At 44.9% G+C, this 25,480-nt stretch overlaps 1 protein-coding gene across 4 annotated transcripts in view; it reads right to left on the bottom strand.

The window, feature by feature from the left end:
* Positions 1–25,480, bottom strand: part of GRIK4 (glutamate ionotropic receptor kainate type subunit 4) — a 476,479-nt gene that overhangs the window by 149,953 nt on the left and 301,046 nt on the right. For all 4 annotated transcript variants that reach the window (XM_083713950.1, XM_083713948.1, XM_083713951.1 and 1 more), the window contains exons 4-5: positions 18,748–18,845; positions 8,953–9,118 (exon numbers count right to left, since the gene is read on the bottom strand). In XM_083713950.1, the coding sequence (XP_083570076.1) occupies positions 8,953–9,118; positions 18,748–18,845 (264 nt within the window). The remainder of the gene's footprint in view (positions 1–8,952; positions 9,119–18,747; positions 18,846–25,480) is intronic.

Here is a 25,480-nt window from a genome sequence, read left to right as displayed (position 1 = left end):
TAGTCCTACTGGCCACATGACCTGGAAAGCTGTCTGTGGACAAATGCTGGCTCCCTCAGCCTGAAAGCGAGATGAGTGCTGCAACCCCATAGTTGCCTTTGACTGGACTTAACCATCCAGGGGTCCTTTAAGGTAAAGGTAAAGGGACCCCTGACCATTAGGTCCAGTCGTGGCCAACTCTGGGGTTGCAGCGCTCATCTCGCTTTATTGGCCAAGTGAGGTGGCGTACAGCTTCCGGGTAATGTGGCCAGCATGACTAAGCTGCTTCTGGAGAACCAGAGAAGCACATGGTAATGCCGTTTACCTGCCCGCTGGAGTGGTACCTATTTATCTACTTGCACTTTGATGTGCTTTCGAGCTGCTAGGTTGGCAGGAGCAGGGACCGAGCAATGGGAGCTCACCTCGACGCGGGGATTCGAACCGCTGACCTTCTGATCGGCAAGTCCTAGGCACTGTGGTTTAGACCACAGCACCACCCACGTCCCAGGGGTCCTTTACCTTTACCTAATACCAACAGTAGTAGGGTAAATCAGTGATGCAGATATCTGTATTTTCTGACTGCACAGTCACTCAGAAGGGCTGGAGAATCAATACTCTGTGGCACCAGAGTACATAATTAAAGGGGCAGCCTGCCTCCCCCTACAAGGACTCCAGTGGCTCACATTAAAAGTGATGCATTAAAGCAGGCATAGGCAAACTCAGCCCTCCAGATGTTTTGGGACTACAACTCCCATCATCCCTAGCTAACAGGACCAGTGGTCAGGGGTGATGGGAGTTGTAGTACCAAAACATCTGGAGGGCTGAGTTTGCCTATGCCTGCATTAAAGCAATGAGGAAGCACTACTAGACAGAAGGTTTTTCCTTCTTCCTTGGGCTACCTATTTGCCTATGCAAATCCCTTCACATTGCCTCTGCCCTCTTTTCTTCTTTTCACCCTTTACTGAGATAGGAATTCATTTGAAGATTAATCCTACAGCAATAGCGAAGGAGCAGAATTTCTTTTACTAAAGGTGGGATTTAGTACTATGCAGGAGGCCTCCTTGTCACTTAGGCATCACTTAAGCTGTCAAAACAGTGCTTATCCCTGTTTCACAATTGTGTAGGTTTAAAGCCACCCACGGCTCACATTTCTCCCCTCTGGCCTTTGCTGGGAAATGATGTTTATTTTAGGGAGGAATCATGCAACCAGTAATCTTTTGTGATTCCTTCCGCTAGAGACATTAAGTATTTGAAGCATTTTACTAACTTGAGCTAAGTGCATGTGTGTGCACACACACAAGCTCTAAATGACTCCTTTTTGCTCCTATTAAAAAAGCACCTCTTGATTTTTAAAAAAAGAAAACATGACTTCCATTGTAAACAGAATGAAATTTACATTCACAAGCAATTGAGGAGTCTTTCTTTTCCATTCTGAAAGGGAGGGAAGTCGATGTTAAAGCTCATTCCCTACCTTCTTTTGGCTATATATATATATATATAGAGAGAGAGAGAGAGAGAGAGAGAGTTTTCCAAGAGACGAGCTTGCTAGATCAATGTAAGCCTTTTTGCAAGTCAGCAGGTGAACACCTCTTTTGCATTAGTGTGTTTAGATAGTAGTGATCTAAGCAGTAAGAAGGAGACCGCACAAAACCTTAGATCCATATGTTCAACGATCAATTCTACATTTGAATTTCTGATTCTAGGGTCTTATTAGAATTCTGCCAACAGCCAAAAAAAGCATGTTTCATTGAAAAACCTTGCTAAACCTGAACTGCTAGATAGCTCGACCATGGATCTCAGAGAATTCCAATGGAAAAGGAACTTGCTGGGGTTTCTTTATTCATCTCCTGCCCAGAATGGAAATCAATCCAGAAAATGGAATTGGTATTTGCTATTGTGTTCAGTCCACAAATAATGCATAATGGTACACAGTGGTTGACATCTGTCTGTCTCAGGAAACCATGGGGGAGGGGGTGCCTTTGCAGGTGAAGTCCAACCATTGCAGAATTACAGCAACATGATGACATCACAGATCCTTTATATACAAAACCAAAGACAGCTGCCTCAGCCACTAAGATTCAATGACTGTGTGAGCAAATGAAGTCAGCATAACATTGCACTGTTATTATATAGCATCACTCATATAGAGTAGGAATAAAATAAGTGTTTGTGTGTGTATGTGTGTCTGTCTGTCTGTCTGTCTGTCTGTGTGCATGCAGGGGCATAACTAATCAAGAGAGGAGCAATGAAAGCTCAACATAAATTGCAGTTCCATTCAGCCATTGAATTAGGCAGGCAGTGTTTTCCAACCAGTCTCATAAATGCAGGGCTGTAAAATTAAGGAGCAGGATCTAATTTTATTGGAGGGGAATTGAAATTAGACATAAAACTGGAAAACACCAGAGGGAATCGCTGCCTCTTAGGAGGCGAGACCTCCCACCTGCCCCAATAAACATAAATCTTTGCCTCTTTCTCCATTTATTTTACTGTCTTGACCAGCAGAATATGGCCTGGCCTGGTAGCTGCTAATTGCTGTGGGAAAGGGGCCAACTTCCAGGGATCTGCCAAAGAATAGGGGCTGGAGGAAAGCATGCTCCAGGATCTGAAGCCTGGGAAGAATCAGGATACTTTGAAGGAGATCTAGAAGGGGAGGGGGCTGCACCAGGCAGCTGCCTTGTGGGAAACGAAGTGTTAAGCCCTGGATGACTGAAGCACATGCCATTCCTGCCCTTTCACTAAGGACTATTCAAACACCATGTGCCTCATCCCAAGTGCTTTTTATTTCATAACTAAGGTCCCCGTCGCCTAACTTGCTGCATCACCAGAGCTGTCACCAGGCCAAGGGAGAGTGCTTGACCTGATGTCTCCTGTACTGTAGCTCCATCCAGGTGATGACCAAGAAAGGTACTGTGACTCATCAGCACAGCCAATCAAAGCTCCTTCTTCTTTGGCGATCACTCGTAGCCAAGTAAGATTGTCTTCCATAAACACGGTTGTAAAACTGACTCCATAAGTGACTGTGGAGGCCAATTCTGGATCCACACGTCCTTCCACAATGGGGACATAGGTTTCTGGGTGGGAGTTGATCATGGTGAGGGTTTGCCAAACATGACTTCCTCTTGGCATGCTTCTCTTTTTCGTCCTGAGATTGAGCGTCTTCAAAACCCATGACAACTTTGGTAAAGGCTGTTCTCCAATTCGAGCACTTGCAGGCCAGTGTTTCCCAGTTGTCAGTGTTCATACTACATTTTTAAAAAAGATTTGCCTTGAGAGAGTCTTTGAACCTCTTTTCTTGACCACCAGCATTACACTTCCCATTTTTTAAAGTTTGGAATAGAGTAGTTGCTTTGGAAGATGATAATCAAGCATCCATACAACATGACCAGTACAAGCAGCTGAGGTGTGGCTGGTGATATAGAACTATGACTCCAGGCTTTGCTCCTTAGTCTGAGCATCTCATACTTCTTGGAGAGCTGCTGAACAGATCCTCTCCTCTCCTCTCCTCTCCCCTTCTCTTCTCTCCCCTTCTCTTCTCTTCTCTCCCCTTCTCTTCTCTTCTCTTCTCTTCTCCCTCCCTCCTTCCTCATCTGCCTGCTCTGATCACCAGTCTATCTTGGACCACATTCATCTGGCTCTGCCCCTTTGAATCTCTGCCTTTCTGCTAAAGGATCTGCCCACTTGCCCTTCCTTGCTTCCTTCTAATCACACCTGGGTGAAGTATCTAGAGCAGAGCTTTCCAAACGTTTCATGTTGGTGACACCTTTTTAAGACATGCATCATTTCACAACACAGTAATTCAGTTTTACTAGCAAACTGGAGGTTAAACTAATCCACACCTCCTCTCCACCCCACAATAATCCTAGGAACTGTAGTTTATCCCTCACAGGACCCTTTAAAAACTACAGTTCCCACGGTTCTCTTTTTCTTGGGGAAGGGGGAGAATTCTGCTTTCAATGTATGGTGTATGTGCAGCCTCAGTTGGTTAGAGCGTGGTGCTGGTAACAGCGAGGTTGGAGGTTTGATCCCCATATGGGACAGCTGCATATTCCTGCATTGCAAGGGGTGGGACTAGATGATCCTAATGGTTCCACCCAACTCTACAATTCTATGACTCTTCTACTTCAGCCTAACATAACCTCACAATGCTGTTGTACGGATAAAATGGGGTGTGGGGGGAAGAAGAAGAAGACGAAGAGTTTGGATTTGATATCCCGCCTTTCACTCCCTTTAAGGAGTCTCAAAGCGGCTAACAGTCTCCTTTCCCTTCCTCCCTGACAACAAACACTCTGTGAGGTGAGTGGGGCTGAGAGACTTCAAGGAAGTGTGACTGGCCCAAGGTCACCCAGCAGCTGCATGTGGAGGAGCGGAGACGCAAACCCTGTTCACCAGATTACGAGACTACCGCTCTTAACCACTACACCACACTGGGAAAGCCATGTATACTGACTTAAAAGCTCCTAGGATGAAAGGTGGGTTACAAATGCAAGAAAATGAAATGCAAGAAATAAGGACAGAGCATGCTTAGTTAGAGTGGTATCTAGTTCCTAAATCTCTTTATGTTGGGGTGCATCCAGAAAACCCCAGATTATTAATATTTATATGCCTCCCTTCTGACTGGGTAAAACAGCACACATTAAAAACTTCCCTATACAGGGCTGTCTTCAGATGTCTTCTAAAAGCCAGACAGTGGTTTATTTCCTTGACATCTAACGGGAGGGTATTCCACAGGGCGGGTGCGACTATGGAGAAGGCCCTCTGCCTGGTTCCCTGTAACCTCACTTCTCGCAGTGAGGGAACTGCCAAATCATGCATGATTTTATAATATTATATTCTGGGCCCTCCTCTCCTAACTCCAACTCCTTCACCCCAGACTACTGTCTTCTCTGACAGCTGTATCCTTCAGGGCTCCTAGTCTGTACAAGGAAAGAGAGGGGCCTGTTCCTATCCAAAGAGATTTCCTTCTGTTCCGCTAACACGAGGCTCTGAAGCACTTGTCGCCAACAGAAGGATGCTCTTTCAAGGGCCTGTTTTACAGGCTGAACATGAGCCGGGTCTTGTAGGAACCTCCCTGAAACTTTGAAGTACATAAACGAGGACCACCAAGGAAGGGAGAGGCAGAATCAGACGTGGGCTGCATTAGAGTCATTCCTCTGCTGCGAACGGCAGTCTGTTTAGTTATCTGATGGGAAAGAAGGCCTCTTGGGCAAAGAACTGGGCTAGGTATCACCCTCTGCTTCCACTCAAACCCCCAAATTACGCACTCAGAAAAAGCTAAATTCTACAACCAGTATACATTATGCAGATTTTCTCATGGGGAAGCGTTATGTAGGGCACTCAAGCTCAGGCCCCAGCCGCTGGTAAATTTATTCATTCATCCCTCTGGTTTCTGAGATTTGAACAGATGCATGGCCCACTTGTTTGTAAGCCTACCTTCACAATCAATATGGGGCAGTGACGTGATGTTTTTTAAAAATGCAAATCAAACCTGGGATGCTCAGGCAAAATTATCTGTGCTCCCACAACACAGAGGCAGACCTGGACATAAGGCTTGGAGCAGGGGTGCTAACTTGAATATTGGTGGGGGCCAGGTAAGCCCCACCCCACATAATCAATCACAGATTGTGGCACTTGAATGGCAATGCAAATTAGCTTTTTGGGGGGCAACCCCTTCAAATTTTTATTGGGGGCGGCTGAAGGGACATCGGCCCCTATGGCTTGGAGAATGTGCAGTGGTAACACTTTTGGTTATCCCATGAACCTACAATTGCACAGTGCTGACTTGGAAACTGGCATCCTGAGATTCTTGACTTTCTTTAACAAACCAAGTCATGTTCCTAGCCCATAGGGTTTCCAGAAATGTGCTGGGGGGAAAGCAGGCATCATCTGAATGTCTGAAGCTGCATTGTATTATATCAGACCATTCTCCCATCAAGACCATAGCTGTTAACTTTTCCCTTTTCTTGCGAGGAATCCTATTTAGAATAAGGGAATTTCCCTTAAAAAAAGGGAAATGTTGACAGCTATGATCAAGACCAGCATGATCTACTCTGACTGGCAGTAGCTCTCCTTAATCTCAGGAAGACTCTCCCACCCAGCCCTGTTGGAGATTGAACCCTGCTGGACTGTCTTGTGCGCACAGCATATTTTATGGCGTTGAGCATATCTTCTGCCAATTGGCTCCCGGGATTCTCATGGGTCTCCTGAGAGATTGCAAAGAAGTTTTAGGACTCTGCACTCCCCTGCACCACCATGGGAAAAAGCGAAGACGGGGAACTTTAAAGCAGGCTTTATATCCCCTAGGATCAGCGAGAAACCATTTTTAAACAGACGTGGGAAATCACGGCTCATTTCTCCCTGTGAGGAGGGAAACAGTGAAGGCAACATCTGAGTCGGAGGCCTGCTCCTGACCCTCCCCTGCCCCATCTCCTCCTGGAATCCCACAGAATCTCAGCCTTGAAGGATTGCCCTTGTTTCCTTGGCTTCAGAGCTAGCGCAACACAGCTTAATTATGCCACTCTGCCATTAACCCACAAAACTCCCTCCTATTTTCCCCCCTTAAGGTTGACAAGCAGCCATAAATCATCAACTCCATCTTGCCCACATTAGAGAAGGAGGGGGGGGGGAATAGAGTCCATCCCTGTCTCAGCTGAGTTCTCATTCCATACAGAGGCGTCTTCATTCAGTGCTGAATTTCCACTCCTCCTTCAGTGAAAGAAAGATTTGGAAAGAAAAAAAAGGGAGCTGATCTGCAGCTCTTTCTCCCTTGAGCCTTAGAAGATGGGGCATCCCCAAGGCTGCCCATGATCAAGGCTTGCAGGGCAACACCACAGTTTTATCCTTAAAGGGTCATTTCCCTCTTCCACACCACTGCACCCCAGTCAGCAACCGGTTCATCCAATCACACCTGATTAAAGCAATCGAACCTGACTCAATGGACGGCTGGGTGCCGTGCTATTGTAAAAGCGATTTGGTTCCTGAGCTTTTTTGATCCTGTTAAATGAAGGGTCAAATTAACCAGGGAGGGACAGAACAGTGGCAGGCATCTGTGTACACCGCTTGCATTCTACACCCTTCCAGTGTGCAGCACCTGTGGGTTAGCCCATAAGTGCATGTACACAGAGAATAAATTTATTCACACAGCGATCAACCTGCAGAGTGTGCATAAATTCATTCCATTTTCAATGCCATCTGTGCCTGCAAAAGTTTTGGGGCAATGGCACTACTTCATCTCCTCTCAGTGAATATCCTGCAGCTTCCTGCTGAAATCCTGTATTTTTTTTATATACCACACATGTTCTGGTTTATTTTGTCGCACCGTAGCCCCTCCAGACAGCAATAGTGTGGTAGCATTGGGGAAGAATCCCAGAAGCAACTTAAGAACAATAAATTTGCCAGTAATGCACTATTGTTGGGTCAAGAATATGGCCACATTCACACCATACATTTAAAGTTCTATAAGCAGACATGACTTACCCCCCAAGAAATGGGAAGCGTAGTTTGTTAAGGCTGCTGAGAATTGTTAGGACACCCCTATTTCTCTCCCATAGCTACAGCTCCCAGAGCAGTTTAACAAGCAATCCCTCTCTACAGGAAACTATGGGAATTGTAGCCCTGGGAGGAGTATGAGGGAGGCTGTCAACAACCTGTAGTCCCCTAAATGAACTACAGGTCCCATAATGATTTGGGGGAAGTCATGACTGCTTAAAGTGGTATCATAGGGCTTTAGATATAGTGTGTGAATGTGGCCATATTTTCAGAATGCACTCACTATAATACACTAGTCTAGAGGGGCCCTGAATGTATCAGGCAAACACATGGAGGAAGACAGGCACGTACACTATTATTCATTTTCAGAAGGTTGCAGACATTGGGTGGTAAGTGGAAGGGAGTGGGAAGTGAAGCTCTGTTGTTTCACATTTGTTATGGTGTGAAGAGCCCTATATACTTTGCATAAGAGACAAAATGAAAGGCAACGAAATCTGAATTCTGCATCAAAACGTATGTGCTCTGAAATTACGAGAGTCAATTCAGTGTAGTTTTGTTCACAATAAGAATTCCCTCGACTAAAAGCCAGCTTCCATGATATTTAACCAAACAAACCCCTGTGTTGCAAAGAGAACGTCAGCAATATCCAGGCAACACGATGACCATGTACATACGCAATAGACAATCTTTTATAGAATTCCTTCAAACCATAACAAGTACAATATGAAATCTTTAAAGTCTCTGAAAATCTTTAAATGAAGCGAGGTACCAGACTTTGCATGCTGAAAGACAAGCTGTGAGGCTTTGTGTATTCAGCAAATATGATGTCCAACACTGAACCGTGATTCCGTATATTGACTACTGCTTTGTAGAATTCTTTGTCAGCATGGTGGGAAGATATAGAATTGCTTCATAAACTGAAAATATTTTTTTTTCATAAACTGAAAATAAAAATTTTAGACGATGACCTTCTTTTTCAGTTTACAAAGCAATTCTATATCTTCCCACCATGCTGACGGAGAATTCTACGAAACAGTAGTCAATATCCGGAATCACTGTTCAGTGTTGAGCATCGTATTTGCTGAATACACAAAGCTTCACAGCTTGTCTTTCATCATACAAAGTCTGGTACTTTGCTTCATTTAAAGATTTTCAGAAACTTTGAGACTAAAGATTTCATTTAGCTTCCATGACATGGCTTTGCTTCCCTTTTCTCCCACCACCTGCCCTTGCCACAAAAGTGTGTGCCGGCCCTATCTTTAGGTAGAGTGAAGCGGCTTCCTCGGGTCACTGATTCTGGGAGTTACAAAAGAGGAGCAAACAATTAGTTGTTTAATCAATTGCGTTTTTTGCTGCCAGGCATGGGATGAGGGGTTTGTGAGATTTTCTGTCTCCAGTCTCAACCATCGCTGTCTTGACGATTTCTACAAATTGGAATGCCACAGGGTGGACGCTTGGCTCCGTGGGCAGCCTTCCAAAGCAACTTACATTCAGCTTTGGCACAGATGAGGCAGGCAGTGGTGCAGTTAAAGAAATTCAGGATCCCAGCAACAGCCACGCTGATGTCAGTGTTGCTGGGATGGAGGTTCAAAGTCGTGAATCTCTGGAACTGGAGCTTGAGGAATTCCTCGGGGGCAACCTTGAAATGGGGAACCTGAAAGGAGGAGAGAAAGGAAAATGTGTATATAAATCATTCGGGAAATACGCACAATGGTAAAGGCTGGTGCATTGGGGTGAATGGGGCCTCATCCTGCCACCTCCCCAGCCGCCTTTTTTATATATATATATTTTTATTAAGATTTTTAAACATAAATGCATATATGATGATCAATGTAACATATATCATAACATAGTTTCTTAACTTCTTTGGACTCCCTCACGTCTCCCGCTCCCACTTGCATCATTGTCAATTCTTGCCCGCAATTTATCATCTTATTTTCATTATTGTGTCTCATTCATTTAGAATATAATCTAGTAATTCTCCCAAAGGTTTATGATTTTTCCTCAATCACATTTAACGTCCTAATTGCATCTAATTTAGTGGTGGCCAATTATTTATGATCTAGCCTCCATCTTAACATTCAACCAAATTACAATGCTTTTTTAAATAAATCTTAAATTTCTTCCAATCTTCTTCAACCTTCTCTTCTCCCAGGTCTTGGATTCTGCCAGTCATCTCGGCTAGTTCCATATAGTCTATCAGTTGCATCTGCCACTCTTCCAGTGTGGGTAGATCTTGAGTTTTCCAGTGCTTAGCGATGAGTAGCCTTGCTGCTGTTTTTGCATACATAAAAAATGTTCGGTCCTTCTTTAACACCTTCTGGCCGACAATACCCAAAAGGAAGGCCTCTGGTTTCTTAGTGAAGGTATACTTAAATACCTTTTTCAGCTCATTATATATCATTTCCCAGAAGGCCTTCACTCTAGGGCAGGTCCACCAGAGGTGAAAGGATGTTCCCTCATTCCCAGCCGCCTTTTTCTTACACTTAACAGCTAACTATAACAGCATCAGAAGAGCCTCTTACATTGGACAAAAGCATCCACTGGATTTGCTTTTAAGATACAGAGGTGGTGACAGTGGTGATAAAATGTAGATAAACTGTTCCTTTCTGAACCCCCCCCTCCAAGTGGTGAATGCATTTTCCAAAAGGAAAATTAAATGGTAATAAAGTGCAAGGGTCCCAAATAATAAGAACATAAAAGATGCTGCCAATGGCTAGTAACCTATTCCCACAGTGGGCAGCCAAATGCCTGTGGGACATCCACAAACAGGACCCAAGAACACTCTCCCCTCCTGTGGCTTCCCGCAACTGGGGTTCAGAAGCATTACTGACCAGTAGCATAGCGTGGTTTGCTGGCACCTGGGGTGGAGGGTGAACGGAGCCTGCCACACCAGCCCAGCTCTCGCCACTGAGGCTCGCAAAGTGACTCGGGGCTGGCAGGGTGGCTTGAGAAGCGAGGGCGGGATCAAAGGGCACATGGCTGTTGCATCCTCCTCACGCTACCCTGCCAGTCCTGCACTGCTTTGCAATGCTAGAATTTGGTCTGCATGATTCTCCTGGAGAATCATTCAGATCAGATCCCAGACTTGCAAAGCAGTGCAGGACTGGCAGGGCGGCGTGAGCAGTGTCCCCCAAAGGCGCCTTGGGCCATCACCCCAGCAGTTCACCCTCCCTGCAGTGCCCCCTGTTACTTCCTCTGAGCATGGAGGCAGTGTTGCCATCCTGGCTAGTATCCATTGATAGAATTCTCTTCCATGCATTTGTCCAATCCTCTTTTAAAGCAGTCTGAGCTGGTGACCATCAGAGCCTCCTGTGAGAGCAAGTGCCATAGTTTAACAATGCACTGTGTGCCCTCAATCTTCCAAGCTTTGCTGTATAACAGGCATAGGCAAACTCGGCCCTCTAGATGTTTTGGGACTACAACTCCCATCATCCCTAGCTAACAGGACCAGGGGTCAGGGGTGGTGGGGATTATAGTCTCAAAACATCTGGAGGGCTGAGTTTGCCTATGCCTGCTGTATAACCATGATTTCGCCACCCAGCTGGCTACCCAGTCCAGGGGGTGGCACTGTCTGTTACGCTCCTCCTCCTACTTTTTTTTTAAAGTGATTTTTATTAGCGGGTTTGTTTGTTTTTTACACACAGTTCAAAATGAATAAGGAAAAATGAAAAGGGAAAAAAATGAAAACAAAACGACAACCAAACAAGGACACAAAAAAAGATACCTAGGGACTTTCCTTCCTCTCCTTCTCTTGTGTCCTTTCTTTTCTCTCTCTTCTGCATATTATAAGTTACCAAGTTTTATTAATTTTCTCTTACTGCCTCTTATACTGCTGAATTTATTCAGGTCCTGCTAATCTGTTCACTTGTTTATACGGATTTTAAAAATACTCCACAAACATTTTCCAATCCTTTTTATATTCTTGATCGTCTTGTTCTCTTATCTTACTAGTCAGACCTGCTAACTCTGCATATTACAATAACTTAAAGTGCCGTTCCTCTTTGGTTGGTACTACTTCTGTTTCCCATTTCTGTGCAAGAAGTCCATATATATATATATATATATATATATAGAGAGAGAGAGAGAGAGAGAGAGAGAGACTTCTGTTTTTACTATTGCCAGAAGGAAAGCTTCTGGTTTCTTGGGAGATGTTCTCTTAATATTTTTTTTGTTTTTTTGTTTTTTGGTTCATTATAGATCATTTCCCATAATTTCTTAATTACTTTACACAACCACCACATGTGGTGGTCCTCCTCCTCCTTCGTCCCAGTGTTTCCCCTTGCAGAACTCAGCCAGGAGGAGGATGGGGACACAACTAGAATTAGTTGGCTCTGCCTGCCATTGGCTCTGGCTCTGCCTACTGTTGTCCATCTTGCCTTCCCAACAGGCCCCAGCCAAAACTGATTTAAATCACTTCACTTCCCCAGACATAAATTACATGAGTTTTCTCAACCGCCCACCTTTAGATAAGAGGTTGACAAGGCATAATATGTTGGAGTGGTTGATCTAAAAATTGCAGGACTTCCTCATTGCAGGATTTTTTGTGATTGGTTGCAAAACTTTCAGAACTGCACCCCCATTATTAGTCTCTAAGAAGGATGAAAGGCAATGCAGCCAGTCATTTGAGTCTGCACTCCTGTTGCATTTGCAGAAACAAATCTGTTACCACAAGACTCGTTCTCCAGAGGGACCAGAGCCATGAGTCCTAATAATAGCTCATTTGCCATTAATAAATCAAAGGAGAGAAAGGGGAGTTTGGCAGCCTCCCAGGGAACCTCACTGACACCAGGCTCTGAGCAAGGGGAACTGAGTGGCTTCTTCAAAGCATTATTTCCTATACTCATCTTGGGGACCTGGTGTCAGGGGACCACCTCAGGTACGGAAGATCCAAGAGGATGATATGGTTCAGAGCGCTTGTGAGATGCAAGGGGAAAACAGAGAAATATGCTTGCTTTTTTTTTTTGCAAAGCAAATGATTTGGAAGAAGCATAAAACGAGGCAAAGGGAAACATCTGGTTATGCCACATTAGGGGAAATGTCAAGTCCTCTTTGCTTCCATTACCAGGGCTTCCGGAAGCTATTGCCCTGTGCCTGCAATCACACACCTCTTGGGGGAAGGCTGTTAACCAGCTGCGGTGGCTGTTTTATTGGAGGCATAAGCAGTTTGGTTGGTAATAGAAAAGTTAAAGAGCAATAAGCTGCTATCCGCCTCGATTTCACTCCACGGCCCTGAGCCTGGGGTTGATTAAGAGGGAGAAAGGCAGGCTGTGTGCCTCCAGGCAGCTTCTCTTAACTAAAGCAGACGGGGCGCCCACAGGATGAGGATGGGCTTGTTGATCATTCAGCAGTGCCAGATGGAATCCGAGCCTCGCAGCCAAACACCATCAACTGGATGAAGGGATCGGTTTGGAGGGAAAGACTCGGGATCAAACTCTTGGCTCAACTGGGAACCTTGGATGACCTTGGGCTGTTCTTTCTGCACATCTCTCTGCTTCAGCTTTGAACCTGTACAGCAACTCTCCTCTCTTCTGCTTTGTTGATATATGAGTGTAGCACATTGCTTTACACTTGGGCCATGCGTTCATCTGGTTCAGTACTGTCTACAGAGACTATCAGCAGCTCTCCATGGTTTCTGGCAGTACCCAGAAATGCCAAAGACTGAACCTGGAGTCTTCTGCATGCAGAACAGATGCTCTGCGGCTGAGCTATAGCCCTTACCCTATGGATACGGAACATTTATTAGCTCTAGCTCCAGAAATATTTCTGCAAGGTGTGCAGTACAGGATATGTGTATGTTACACAGGCACAGAAAGGGAAAAGAAATTGTAAACAGTGAGGTCAACTGGTCATCAAATGTAAAATGTACAGTCTGCAAAAATTCTGCTGAAGCTTGGGTATAAAAAAAACCAAGCAGAGTGGTCGTTCATAACAACAGTTTGGGGTGAAATCCACACTCAACCTAGATTTGCTCTGCTATTTAACACTTATACTTGGATGGGTAAAACCTTGTGGCTATTCAACCGAAACAGGTGCAACCCATCTTCTTGATAGGAAGTTTGTTTTTGTATTTTAAAGTGGGATGAAGCCCTTCATCCTCTCCCCATGGGAAAATATGTCCATTTCTTGAGATTTTTTTTTTCTTTTTCAGAATACACAGCAGAAAAAATGCAGGGCAACAATGCTATTGGGTAGCAGTCAAACCAACAATTTTCTGCTGGGTGCCAGAGGTTTGCTGCCTTCCCACTCCAACTCTCTTCCACTCCTGACTCTTTGAGGCCATTCTGCCTCCATCTCAGGTAGGGGCCTGTCCCAGCTTCAGCACATTGTGACACACTGTCTCCTGCCAGGCACCTCTGGGTCCTAGAACCTGAACCATTCTGCTCATTCCTCTTTGATGCATCCCTGCCCTCTGCCCCGCACTGGGAGAGATTTCCTTGGCACTAGAAGCAGAGGTATTTCCCTGTGAAATACTGCCCTCCACTCATGGAAGAAAGTCTCCAACCATGCAACCCTGCAGCCAGCACAGGTCAGTACGGCACCATTTTGTGTGTCTGGATTGTGTGGGATCACCAGCACAGAAACATGGTGCCCAAACTCCCCAATCTGAGCTGCACCTGGATATACCCTCTTTACTATGACAGAAATACTGTGGGCGTGTCCACACTTTTGCTTGACCCGCATTTTGATTGTATTGTGTATCAATTAATTCCCATGGGTCAAAGAGCTTTTATTGTTGCTCCGCAGTTGCGCCTTGCAATACTCCAATCTTACCCGCTGAATCGGATCTTACAAGATGCGCGGAAATTTCGAGGAGGGATTTTGCTTCAAGTCAGGGTGTAAGGTCAGATTTTTGCAAGGCATGGCTGTGGAAGAAGGAGAAAAGCTCTCGGGCCTGGGAGAATTAATCGGTACACAAAACAATCAAAATATGTGGTGAGGGAAAGTGTGGATGAGCCCTGAGAATGCTTGAAGAAATGAAAAATGGCCAAGCTCAATGGACTGAGATGAAGTAAATGAGGATGAATATAAAGAGGAGTTCCTAATGGCAGTGCTTTGACACTGAAGAATGCTCTCAATCTGAACTGGGGCAAGCCAACAAACACACAGTGTGCAACAGAAATAGATACAGGCAGAGAAAGAAGAGAGAAAGCAGTGGTGAGTGAGCAGCAGGGATGACCCTTTCTAGCATTTTGGCAACAACAGGTGGGAGGGCAGCCAAGTGACAATGGGGAATGCAGGTTGTCTGGGCTGAACAGGCTGCCCACCGTGGGTGTTCAGAGCAGCAGAATCATCACACAGGCCTTTGAATGAGAAGCATCTCCATAATTTATCTAAAGTCACCTGCAGAGGATTATTTGGACTATTTTGCTATATGGTACTGCAGACGTTCTACGTGGAAAGGGGATGGCTTTGTTCTCTGCGAGCCCAATCAAGCCCTGTTGGATTAAAGAATATCTACAGTAATCTGGGGCGCAGTTGAGGGGAGGGAAAAGTTGTCCCAAGCCACCAGAAGCTCAGCGTCCAGAGAAAGGGAAGTTGGAAGGGCATCATGACACTGTCACATTGTGTCACGTGTCTCCAGTGGCATAGCATGGAGGCGGGGGGAGCATTGCCCCAGGACTAGGAGTGCAATCTGGGGGGTGGGGGCCTACCAGGTGCTCCCTGCATCGCGCCTTGCCTGGCTCCAGCAGTGAAGAGCACCCTCTGCACCCACCCCTGCCCAGTGTGTGAGCACCCACCCAGCAGTGTGGGCAGTGAGAGCTGGGCAAATGTGCTCCACCCTGCCTTCCGCCCCGGGTGTCAGCAAAACACGCTATGCCCCTGTGTGTCTCTGCTCAGAGACAACAGTGCACCCACTACAGTTGCCAACAAGGGAGTGTTTCTTGCCCTTCTAAGCTTTCATTTCATGGTGTTTCCTCAAAGCAAACTATCCAGAGATGCATACAATTTAACAGGGATTATAAAGTGCCAGGTATGTAGCAGAGCATAATTGTAAGAAATACGCATATAATGTAACAGAGAAGGAATAAAGCACTACAGTTTTTAAGACTTCAGAGATGCTATCACAGATTTCAGCAAAGACACAAAGAAAATCATTAAACATTTAAACCTTAATGTATTTCTAATTTCAACAGCTTCTTTTTTTTAAAAAAAACCCACAACTCTCTCACTCAAATAAATTGCTGTGAAACCTTTCACATCAACCATTTAGGAAGCATTGCCCCTCCGTCCTATCAAAGTCTAGATGTTTTTTCAAATGGCTGTCTTGAGAGAGACAGCAAATTGACGTAATCCCATGGTCTCAATGGAACTGAAAATCAGCTTCCTTTGCAATGGGTGCCAAATTCTTTTAAAGCTCCAAACTACAGGCTGATCTCATAAGTTCTGACCTTCTGAAAGTCCCTTTATTGAACCAAAGATATGGCAGATTCTGCAAATTAGCTGCTGTGCTGTTGGAAATGGATTAGGAAACATGGTTCTGGGTCATCAGACCATTGCCCAGTTGCCCAGTTGCCCAGTTGCCCATAAGTGCCAACTAGGACCAGAAAGTTTATAGCTCTACTGCCTTAGACCCTGTTTTAACTGAAGGTGTCAGAAACTCAACCAGGAAAGTACACTCCTACTAACCATTGTTCCAGCTCAAAATTTGCTCTGTGGGACATGATTGGTGCAAAGTTTCAAGAACAGAGGACTAAATAACCTCCAGATATGGTTGACATCTCTTCCCTTGTTTCTTTGTAGGCCCATTATAATGACAGATATTTTTCTAGTCTCTAATAAGGGCATCAAAAGGTGATAGGTGCACCTGGGTAAGGATAACATGGAGAATAGGTAGAAGCATTGCCAGCCCACACATGAGGCAAGGTGAGGCGGCTGCCTCAGGTGGCAAGATGCATAGGGGCAGTAGATCCAAATGTATATATTTATCCCCGCCCCCCCTTTTCCTGATGTGGATCTTTCTTCCCTGATGTGTGTGGGTGCCATTTTGTGGTTCACCTCAGGTGCCAACATGTCTTGGGCCGACCCTGGTGAAAGGAAACCGAGGATGTTTTTGAAAATAGACACTGAAGCAGATATGAATTTTAACAAAGTGACTTGAAAGAAAATACCCCCATGAGCAGAGATGGGGAAGACTTCAAGCATGTTTTTTGGTCACCCTCATGAAGGTGTGATGCAAGGTTCATGTTACCCCCTCCCCCACCCCGCTGCCCACCTATTCCTTTCCAAATACAGCTCAAAGTGTTGTTTTTAATCTATAAAGCCCTGAACAGTTTGGGTCCAGGTCACCCAAAGGATGACTTTTGTTCACATACCCCTGCCTGAGAATCAAGATCTTCCACAAGGCACCCATCTCTCAGGTATTTGTCCTCTCAGGTATTTGTAGGGTTGCCAAACATGACAGCAACTTTTCTGTATTGACCCCTGGGCTTCTGGCACTGCCACCTGCAGGAAATTTGTATGGCTCCCTCGCTGTTTTGTTTTTTTAAAAAACAAACAAACAGGCTTTTGAGCTCTCCTAGGTATTTTGGATGCCATGCTGCATTTTATATGGGCTCTTTTTAATTTATTCAGTTCTGATCTTCTTAAGGAAGAAGAGTAAGACAAAAATGATTTTGTTTAATTATTTGTATTTATGGCACTGTACATACCATCCATTTATAAAACACATGGCTTCCCTCAAAGAATCCTGGGAACCGTAACTCTGTGGAGTTAAACTACATTCCCCAAGATTCTCTGTGGGATATCATGTGCTTTAAATATATGGTCTGGGCACAACCACAATAAAGGACAGTAACTTGCTTTTTAGAAGCACAGAAGCCGGAAAGTGAATTCTGTGGCCATGTTTTGTATTTTTTACATGCCTCTCTGGCATCTACAGGGATGCCGGTGGCGCTGTGGGTTAAACCACAGAGCCTAGGACTTGCCGATCAGAAGGTCAGCGGTTCGAATCCCCACGACGGGGTGAGCTCCCGTTGTTTGGTCCCTGCTCCTGCCAACCTAGCAGTTCAAAAGCACGTCAAAGTGCAAGTAGATAAATAGGTACCGCTCCGGCAGGAAGGTAAACGGCGTTTCCGTGCACTGTTCTGGGTCGCCAGAAGTGGCTTAGTTATGCTGGCCACATGACCCGGAAGCTGTACGCCAGCTCCCTCGGCCAATAAAGCGAGATGAGCGCTGCAACCCCAGAGTCGGTCACGACTGGACGTAATGGTCAGGGGTCCCTTTACCTTTACCTGGCATCTACACTGCCCTTGCTGGAGGCTAGGCAGAACTGCATCCATTACACAACTTAAAAACTTTGGAGAAAGGCTGGGCTACAGAAAGTTCTCACACCTCCTGACTCATGCAACTTGAAGGCAGCGAATTACTGCAATTTATTTGTGAACGCCTCCTATTGACTTGTTGACTTTCCATCACTCCCAAAGCCTTGTGGCAAGGGACACGTTTCAGAGTCCACTAAATGGCAGAGAGATGTGACTAGGAGTTAAGCGGGTGAATTATGAGAGCTCTGTTCTGTTCCCTGGGAATGGGGATTGGTCAGCACAGGGAGTGTGGGGCTTATCCAACATTAAATCAAGTGCACCGGTTGGAAACCTACCATGAGGATTTTGTATTAGATGTAAGACTCCAAAAAAGAGAGGAATGGAGTACTGAGGATGGAAGGAGGGGGAGGTGTAGTCGCATCAGCGCTAACATAATTGCCAGGAGATCAGACATGGATTTATTTCTGCCATGCACTAAAAACCAGCATCTGGGGACCAGCTTTTTGTGAACTTTTCCACCAGTGACAAAAATCCCCCTTCAAGGCCATCTTTGGATGATCACATCAAAAAGGGGGGTGAATATGTGTTAATCTGCAAAGCCAGTTTGGAGTGAAGAATCAGAATGGGTCAATTCTGCCTGGTACTGTGCAAATTGTCTGGCAGTGGCTTTCCAAGTTCTCAGGCAGAGAGGTCCCCCCTCCTTCCCTGGCTATCTGACCCTTCAGAGCAGCGTCCTTCTACCTTGGGTCCCCAGATGGCTTTGGCAAATGTCAGGGATCTTAGAATTCGTAGCCTGACAGCACCTAGGGACCCAGGGTTAAAGAACTATGCTTGAGAGAGAGTGCTGTAGATTACTGTAGATAACAAATATCGATCCCGAGAACTCCTGCATGCGAAATAAGTGTGCTACCACTGAGCTGTGACCTGTCCCTTAATCTCCAGTTGCTTGGCTGCATGAAGGCATTGCAAGCCTCTGTCCATAAGCTGCAGTACTGAGAGCAAGATTGACACCACTCACCTCTTTCTCTCCGCAGATATTGCTGATGATGGAGCTGGAAGCAGGACTTGAAGATGGTCCCAGAACACCAACCACTCCTTTTGGAAGGATCTGGCACACTGGGGAAAGTCAGCCAGAGAGAGAGAGAGAGAGAGAGAGAGAGAAGAAAGAGTTACTGGTAACCTCGAGTGAACAGAGCAGATCAGGCTGCAGGCCATTGGCCTGAGGACATCTAGTGAGATTCATGGCTGAATAGCAATCTGAACCTGGATCTCCCTGTTCCAACATCACTATGCCACATGGATGCTTGTTCTGTTGAGCTATTATGAGCACATTCAGGAAAGGTGTTTCTCTACAAGGGAGCATTCACAGATGCAAACGCCTTCCCCATCTGCAGCCCTGTGATAAGTGAAAAGAAAGATAAACTGTGATGGAAAGGACAATGTGAGCAGACTGTAGCAACATGGGCATTCAGATGCACCTAACGTACTTTTCAGCGGTGGCTCCCCACTTGTGGAATGCTGTCCCTAATGAGGCTCACTTGGCACCCTTGTTACATATCTTTAGGCCCCAGGCAAACCCCCTCTTCTTTCATAAGGCCTTTGGCTTTTAGCTATTTATGACTTTTTTGCATGGATGGATGCTCTCTCTCTCTCTCTCTCTCTCTCTCTCACACACACACACACACACACACATTGTCTGTTACACTTTTGTAATGCTGTTTTTAATGTATGTATTTGTTTTTTGCTTACGTTATGGTGAATCACAAATTTAGTGCTATTTCCCCCCTAACAAACATGTATTTATGTACAGTTTTGACCAATGTGCACAATTTTACAAGCAATTTCCCCCAACAAATGCAGCTTGGTTGGAGCACTGCATTGCAAAATTCAGATAAGTGCCATTTTTTTTAAAGGATAGCTGTGATTTGGTTCACATTTTGTTTTGGAAGGTGTGGATTTGATAGATTCAGCTTTTAAATGAAATTTCTCCTCCATCCCTAGTGGTCAACCTCTTTGCCTGCTGTAACAATTTAATTAAGTGAAACTACCGGGCATCATAGTACTTCTCTACCGATTGCTCATAATTGTCCACATCTCTTCAAGAGGGAACAAAGCCAAATTGAAAACAAAAGTAATGAAGTCAGAATAGTTTATACAGGGACATGGCAGCCTCTGTGTTATTTCAAATCTTTCTGGGGGAAAAAAAGTTATTGCATTCTCAGCATACATTATTGAGAAATCCTTGAAGAAAAGACTACGGTTCTGCGTTGTCAAGAGACCTGGACATTATCATAATGGTTACTTTCAGCCTTTTTATTATATTTAAAAAACCATGAATGCATAATGTAGTGGCTTGAGGATGGTACAGAGTGCCAAGACTCCAGAGAGTTACTCTCAATTTTCCCTATTAAGATATCCGGCCTTCTCTGCCCTTTCTCATAATAGGGATGATGACATCTCTCTAACAGAAAAATCGTAGATGCTGCAGAGGTTTCAGACCAAATCCCTCCTTCGCAAGGACACAGCTCCTGAGAGTGTGAGGTGGTGACTTCTTGAGAAGTCACCCAAGAGCTCCCACATCCTTTCCCTTCTCATTCCTTTCTCTCTGTGTATTATATCTCTAGTACAAAGCTTTTCAAATGGTGACATGGGAAACCCTACAATTTCCAGGGTTCCTGCAGGTATCTTTGCACCCTCTGCAAAAATATTTTGACACAATGTCAGTGTTGTGTGCAGGCCATGTTTAAAGATGGTGCCCCTTGTTGACTCCTGCACTTTGAATTCAGGTGCCTCACAGGTATTTGTATCTTAACTAGGAATGTCAGTGGAGTTCTCCAAGCTTTAGATTCAATACAAACTCAAGGGCTTATAAAAACTCATAGGAAGGCATGAGCTTTGCAAGCCCCTTTAGGCTTTCTAGGCACAGGTCTGAGCGTCTGTCCCCCCCCCCCCCGAAACCCCACTATTCAATGTTAAACTGGAACAAATGGCAATCGATGGAAATGCCAGTTACTTGTGTTTTTGAATGAAGGAATTAATATTATAATGTATTTCTGTTTTTAAACATGCTGGGACCTCAAGTCTAATAAATCATCACCATTCCCATTGCAACACATCAAATGCAATATGAAAGGGAACAAGGACAATATGACCTCTTGCCATTTCTGCTGCCCCATAAGGGCACACTATATGGAAATTAAAAAGTGGGAGAGTCTTGGGGACTCTGGCCAGATGATTTATGAACCTCAGATTGGTTTTAAAAATGTACCAAGCTATTTCTACGGTCAAGCAGAAGTGAATCAGCCCATCTCTAATCTTACCCAGCCTGAGAATAGGACTCTATACAAAACTCTGGGTAGGGCTCTTAATCCAGACTTGCAACAGGGATTTTTCATAGTCCAGTGGGAGAGGAGAGTATGCAGGCTAGGTTCTCCTTAAGGGGTGTGTGCACAGCTGGGATTACTGCGCATGAATATAACACTATGTTGAAATCGCATGTGTTTTGGTGATGCCATCTTTATTGATCAACGGTTAGGGTCTGTGTTTGTGCCTGTACATCTGTGATGGCACCAAAGGTGGCTGACTGCCAACCTCTGCAATTTGGAACAGAGGGTGCTGCCTCACGCTGAATCAGACAATTGGCAGATGGTCTCCAGGGTTTCAGGCAGGGGGTCTCATTCCACTCCTACCTGAAGATGCCGGGGATTGATAGAACAATACCCCATCTCTTCCCCACTCTTTTTCTTTCTTCCATCTCTTCCCCCAACCATAAGATGTCCGTGACATTAGTGTATCATACTGAACATTAACGAACTGTGAAAAAGACTCTATGAATCAAAAGTAGAGATGAGATATGTACTTTCCTTTGTTTATTTTGTAGCACAAGAAAAACTTCAATAAAAACTAACTTTAAAAAAAGATGCTGAGGATTGAAACTGGGACCTTCTGCATGCAAAACAGATGTTCTACCACTCAACTATGCCTTTTTGTCCACTTCTTATTATTCTGAAGAACACCAGTGAAGCACTTGGTTCAGAGTCTACCTCACTATTATTGAAGAAATGTCAATTGCACTTGGTATAGATCTATGATCCTGTGATTTCTGCCACCAGGAAACAGGAGAAGAGCACCTTGAATTTCTCTCTCCATGGGTCTAACCTGACATGCAGAACCTTATCTTAAACCCATTTACCTCCCTGGCATGTCTATTATGCCCCCTTCCAAACTTATTTGGAAATCTTCCACACTTGCCTTCTTTCTTCTTTACAAAGCAGCTGCCTGGCAATTGTCCCCTGCCTTAACTCACTCTTTATAGATAAGAATATAAGCACTTTGCAGGAAGTACCTTCTATTCAAGAAGCCTTCATTGGTCCCTCACAAAAGCTAAGGCTTTCAATTATGCTTTAGAGTATCAAGCACTAAAAAGAAACCATCTTTGTGTGCATGTGAGGTATGTGTGTGTGAAGGAGTCAAAAGTCTTCAGTGGGTGGGGATGGTGTTGTGGGTTTGTTTGTTGGTTTTTGTCACACATGTAAAGAGGGAAATTTAGCTGAATGCTTTGTCACCCTTTGTCTTGCAGGTAGCTGAGGAGAAAAGGCCAGGAGAAGGGGCTAAGTTGTTATAACAACAGAGCTCGAACAACCTCCACAGGAAAAAGAAAAGTGATGGGTGTGTGTGAGAGAGAGAACAAACGTAGTATTTCAAAGTGAAAACGTCCAGTGGAATTAGGAGCTGAAGTGAAGTGAAGATGGCAATGGATTGGTCCATGTAGAACAGAAGTTGGGAACCTCTGGCTCACAGGCTAGACTGAGCCCACCAAACCTCTCCATTAGGCCCATGAGACCATTTCCCCAAAAACATGGCCACCTGCCCAACATTTGATGTGACAGGATTGGCTGCCCATGCAGCTGACCCCTGCAGTAAGCTGGACTGAACTCTTGGTTTGGGTGCATGAGAGGCTTCCCTGTGGAAAACTCTCTCATACACCTGAATCTTGCAGAAAGCTGGATTGAACCAAGTCACTATCTCCTCCACCCCTAATCACATGACACAACTTTGACAGGTTGGAAGGACCACTCACCTGTCGTTAGAATGCCAGGGTACTAATTTCTCTCAGAGGCAGTGAGCAGCAAGTACGCCTCAGAAATTGTGCTTTTAAACCTCATTGGAGGTTCTTAAGCAGAGGTTGGGTGGTCATCTGTCATGGGTGCTTTAGTTGAGATTCCTGCACTGTAGGGGGGTGGACTTGATGGCCCTTGGGATCCCTTCCAGCTCCACAATTCTATTATTTTATGACCAGCCCCCTCATCCTCATAGTCCTCCCAGCCTTGCATGATTACAAAAGATGTCTCCTCAGATACAACCTTTTTGGTCACTTGTGATCTCCTCATTGGGGGTGTTTACTGAACCTCTTTGATATTAATATTTAAGTAACTGCCTCCTTTTCTACAGACCCTACTGGGTGCCAAGATCAGCAGAAGGGGTGCTCTTGGTATTTCCTTCACCCTCAGAGGTTTCAGGTGGTGATGGCCCAGGAGAGGGCCTTCTCTGCAACAGCCCCTAAATCATGAAAGTTCTTCCCAACAGAGGTATATCTGCCATCTTCACTAAACAGCTTTCAGCGAATGCTGCAGAGGCACCTCTTTATCTGGCCTTCGACTCCTAAGAGATATGTGTCTTCAGAGCCCATCCTATTCCTGTGAAGGTAGCCTATTTTAACTGTTTTAAATTCTGAATTTCACATTGTTGCAATTTGCCCTGGGATGCACTGGTGAAGGGCTGGCAATAAATTTGATGATGGTGATGATATGACAAAGAACAGGCTAAGGGTTCTGGGTGCCAGGGCACACTGCTCAACATCGATGGCTCACGAACCGTGAAGCAGTTAACAATTCATTTCTCAAATCCCATCCTGCTAAGATCCGAATTCTCTAAAGCAGACAACCAGTGTTTCAAATTAAGCAAAGCAAAACAAAACACAGCTGTCACATGCAGTTAGAAGCTCATTCAGCCTTCCGCTTGCTAAAGAGAACATTAAATGCCTGTCCACACCAGTATTACAATATCCAGCTGAATTCCTAGATGGAATCAATAGCCCTAGAGAGATCAAACCTCAGAAAAGGATGCTGCAGAGTCAGAAAAGGTTCAGCAAAAGGCAACCCAAATGATCAAGGGGATGGAGTGACTGCAGTCTGAGGACAGGTTTAGAGAAAAGGTGAGTAAGGAGTGACATGATAGAAATCTATACAATTATGCATGGCAGGGAGAAAGTGGATAGAGAAAAGGATGTTGTTTTTTCTTCTGGAAACTACAGGAAGGGAGAGTTGCTGTATGAAGCTGGATTCAGTTTCATACAGAAGCGCCGAGGGCCTTCTGGTGGTTCCCTCACTGCGAGAATCCAAGTTACAGGGAATCAGGCAGAGGGCCTTCTCGGTAGTGGCACCCGCTCTGTGGAACGCCCTCCTACCAGATGTCAAAGAGAACAACAACTACCAGACTTTTAGAAGACATCTGAAGGCAGCCCTGTTTAGGGAAGCTTTTAATGTTTGATGCATTACTGTATTTTAATATTTTGTGGAAGCCGCCCAGAGTGGCTGGAGAAACCCAGCCAGATGGGCGGGGTATAAATAATAAATTGTCGTTGTTGTTATCATACTTCCAACAAGTGGTCACCATTCCTTGAGTTCGACAATGCCAACCGTCTCTTAGGCGATGCACACAGATTTCGTCCAGTGAGAGCCAGGCTAAACTCTCTATCTCTATCTCAAAGTGAGGAGAGTGCTGTTGCACTCATGTCCTGCTTGTGGGTTTCCCACAGACATCTAGTTGACCACTGTGAGAACAGGATGCTAGACTACATGGGCCATTGGCCTCATCCAGCAGGCACCTCTTATGCTCTTATCTTTTATGCTTGCAATGGAGTTCCAAGGTTTCTAGGATCTCTTTTACATTGCAGCCCCTTGTCCCCCTGGAAAAGTTGACTCTAGTGCAGTGGGAGAGGATCAAAAGAGCAGATGAAAGGGGAAATTCAGAGGTTTTCAATGTGGTCCCATAGATAGACATTCTGTGGCAAGGGAACAGAGTGAAAGCAGCTTAACTTTTTGGTACCCAGCTGGGTAGAATGATGCCTGCACACTTTATATCTGCACAAGAAAAAGTTAGAGATGAAAGTTAGAGATGTGATGCTGTGTTATCTTTTTCTTTAAAAAAAGGGTGGGGGGGGAGAGAGAAAGAAAGCTGAAAAGTAAGAGGGAATGTCTGGATATGCATCGGGAAGAAATTTGATTTTACTCCTCCTTTACAGAGAAACCCATGCAATTCATACTTTCTGAAACAATCCATGAACCAAAACAGAACCCTCCTTTGAGAACCTCACTTTGCCAATTTTGCAACACAGTTTTCCAGTCAAGTAATGTACTCAAATATAACATACACTAGGGTAAACAGTGCATAAAAATGCATTAATTAGTTAAAAATAGCATACAAAGATTCAATACATTGGGGGAAATTGCTTTGAAAAAAATGTGTATATTATGCAAAATTGCATGCAGAAATGTGCCTATTGGGAGAACGATGCTCCCATTCTTGCATGGAGGTGAATGTGCCACATTCCAACACCCCTGAAAGAAGACTCAGAATTGTCCCGTCCCCCCCGGATGAGCTGGAATACGGTCAGGTGGGCCAAGGGGCCAATCAAGACATGACTCCTCCCCAAACTCATCACTCGTATCTTCAAAGCGACCTCTTAACCT

This window comes from Podarcis gaigeae (genome assembly GCF_964106915.1).
Source record: "Podarcis gaigeae genome assembly, chromosome: 15".
In the NCBI taxonomy this organism is placed as follows: Eukaryota; Metazoa; Chordata; class Lepidosauria; order Squamata; family Lacertidae; genus Podarcis; species Podarcis gaigeae.
The sequence above is the reverse complement of the archived record's forward strand: the minus strand, read 5'-3'. Positions and strand labels throughout refer to the sequence as shown.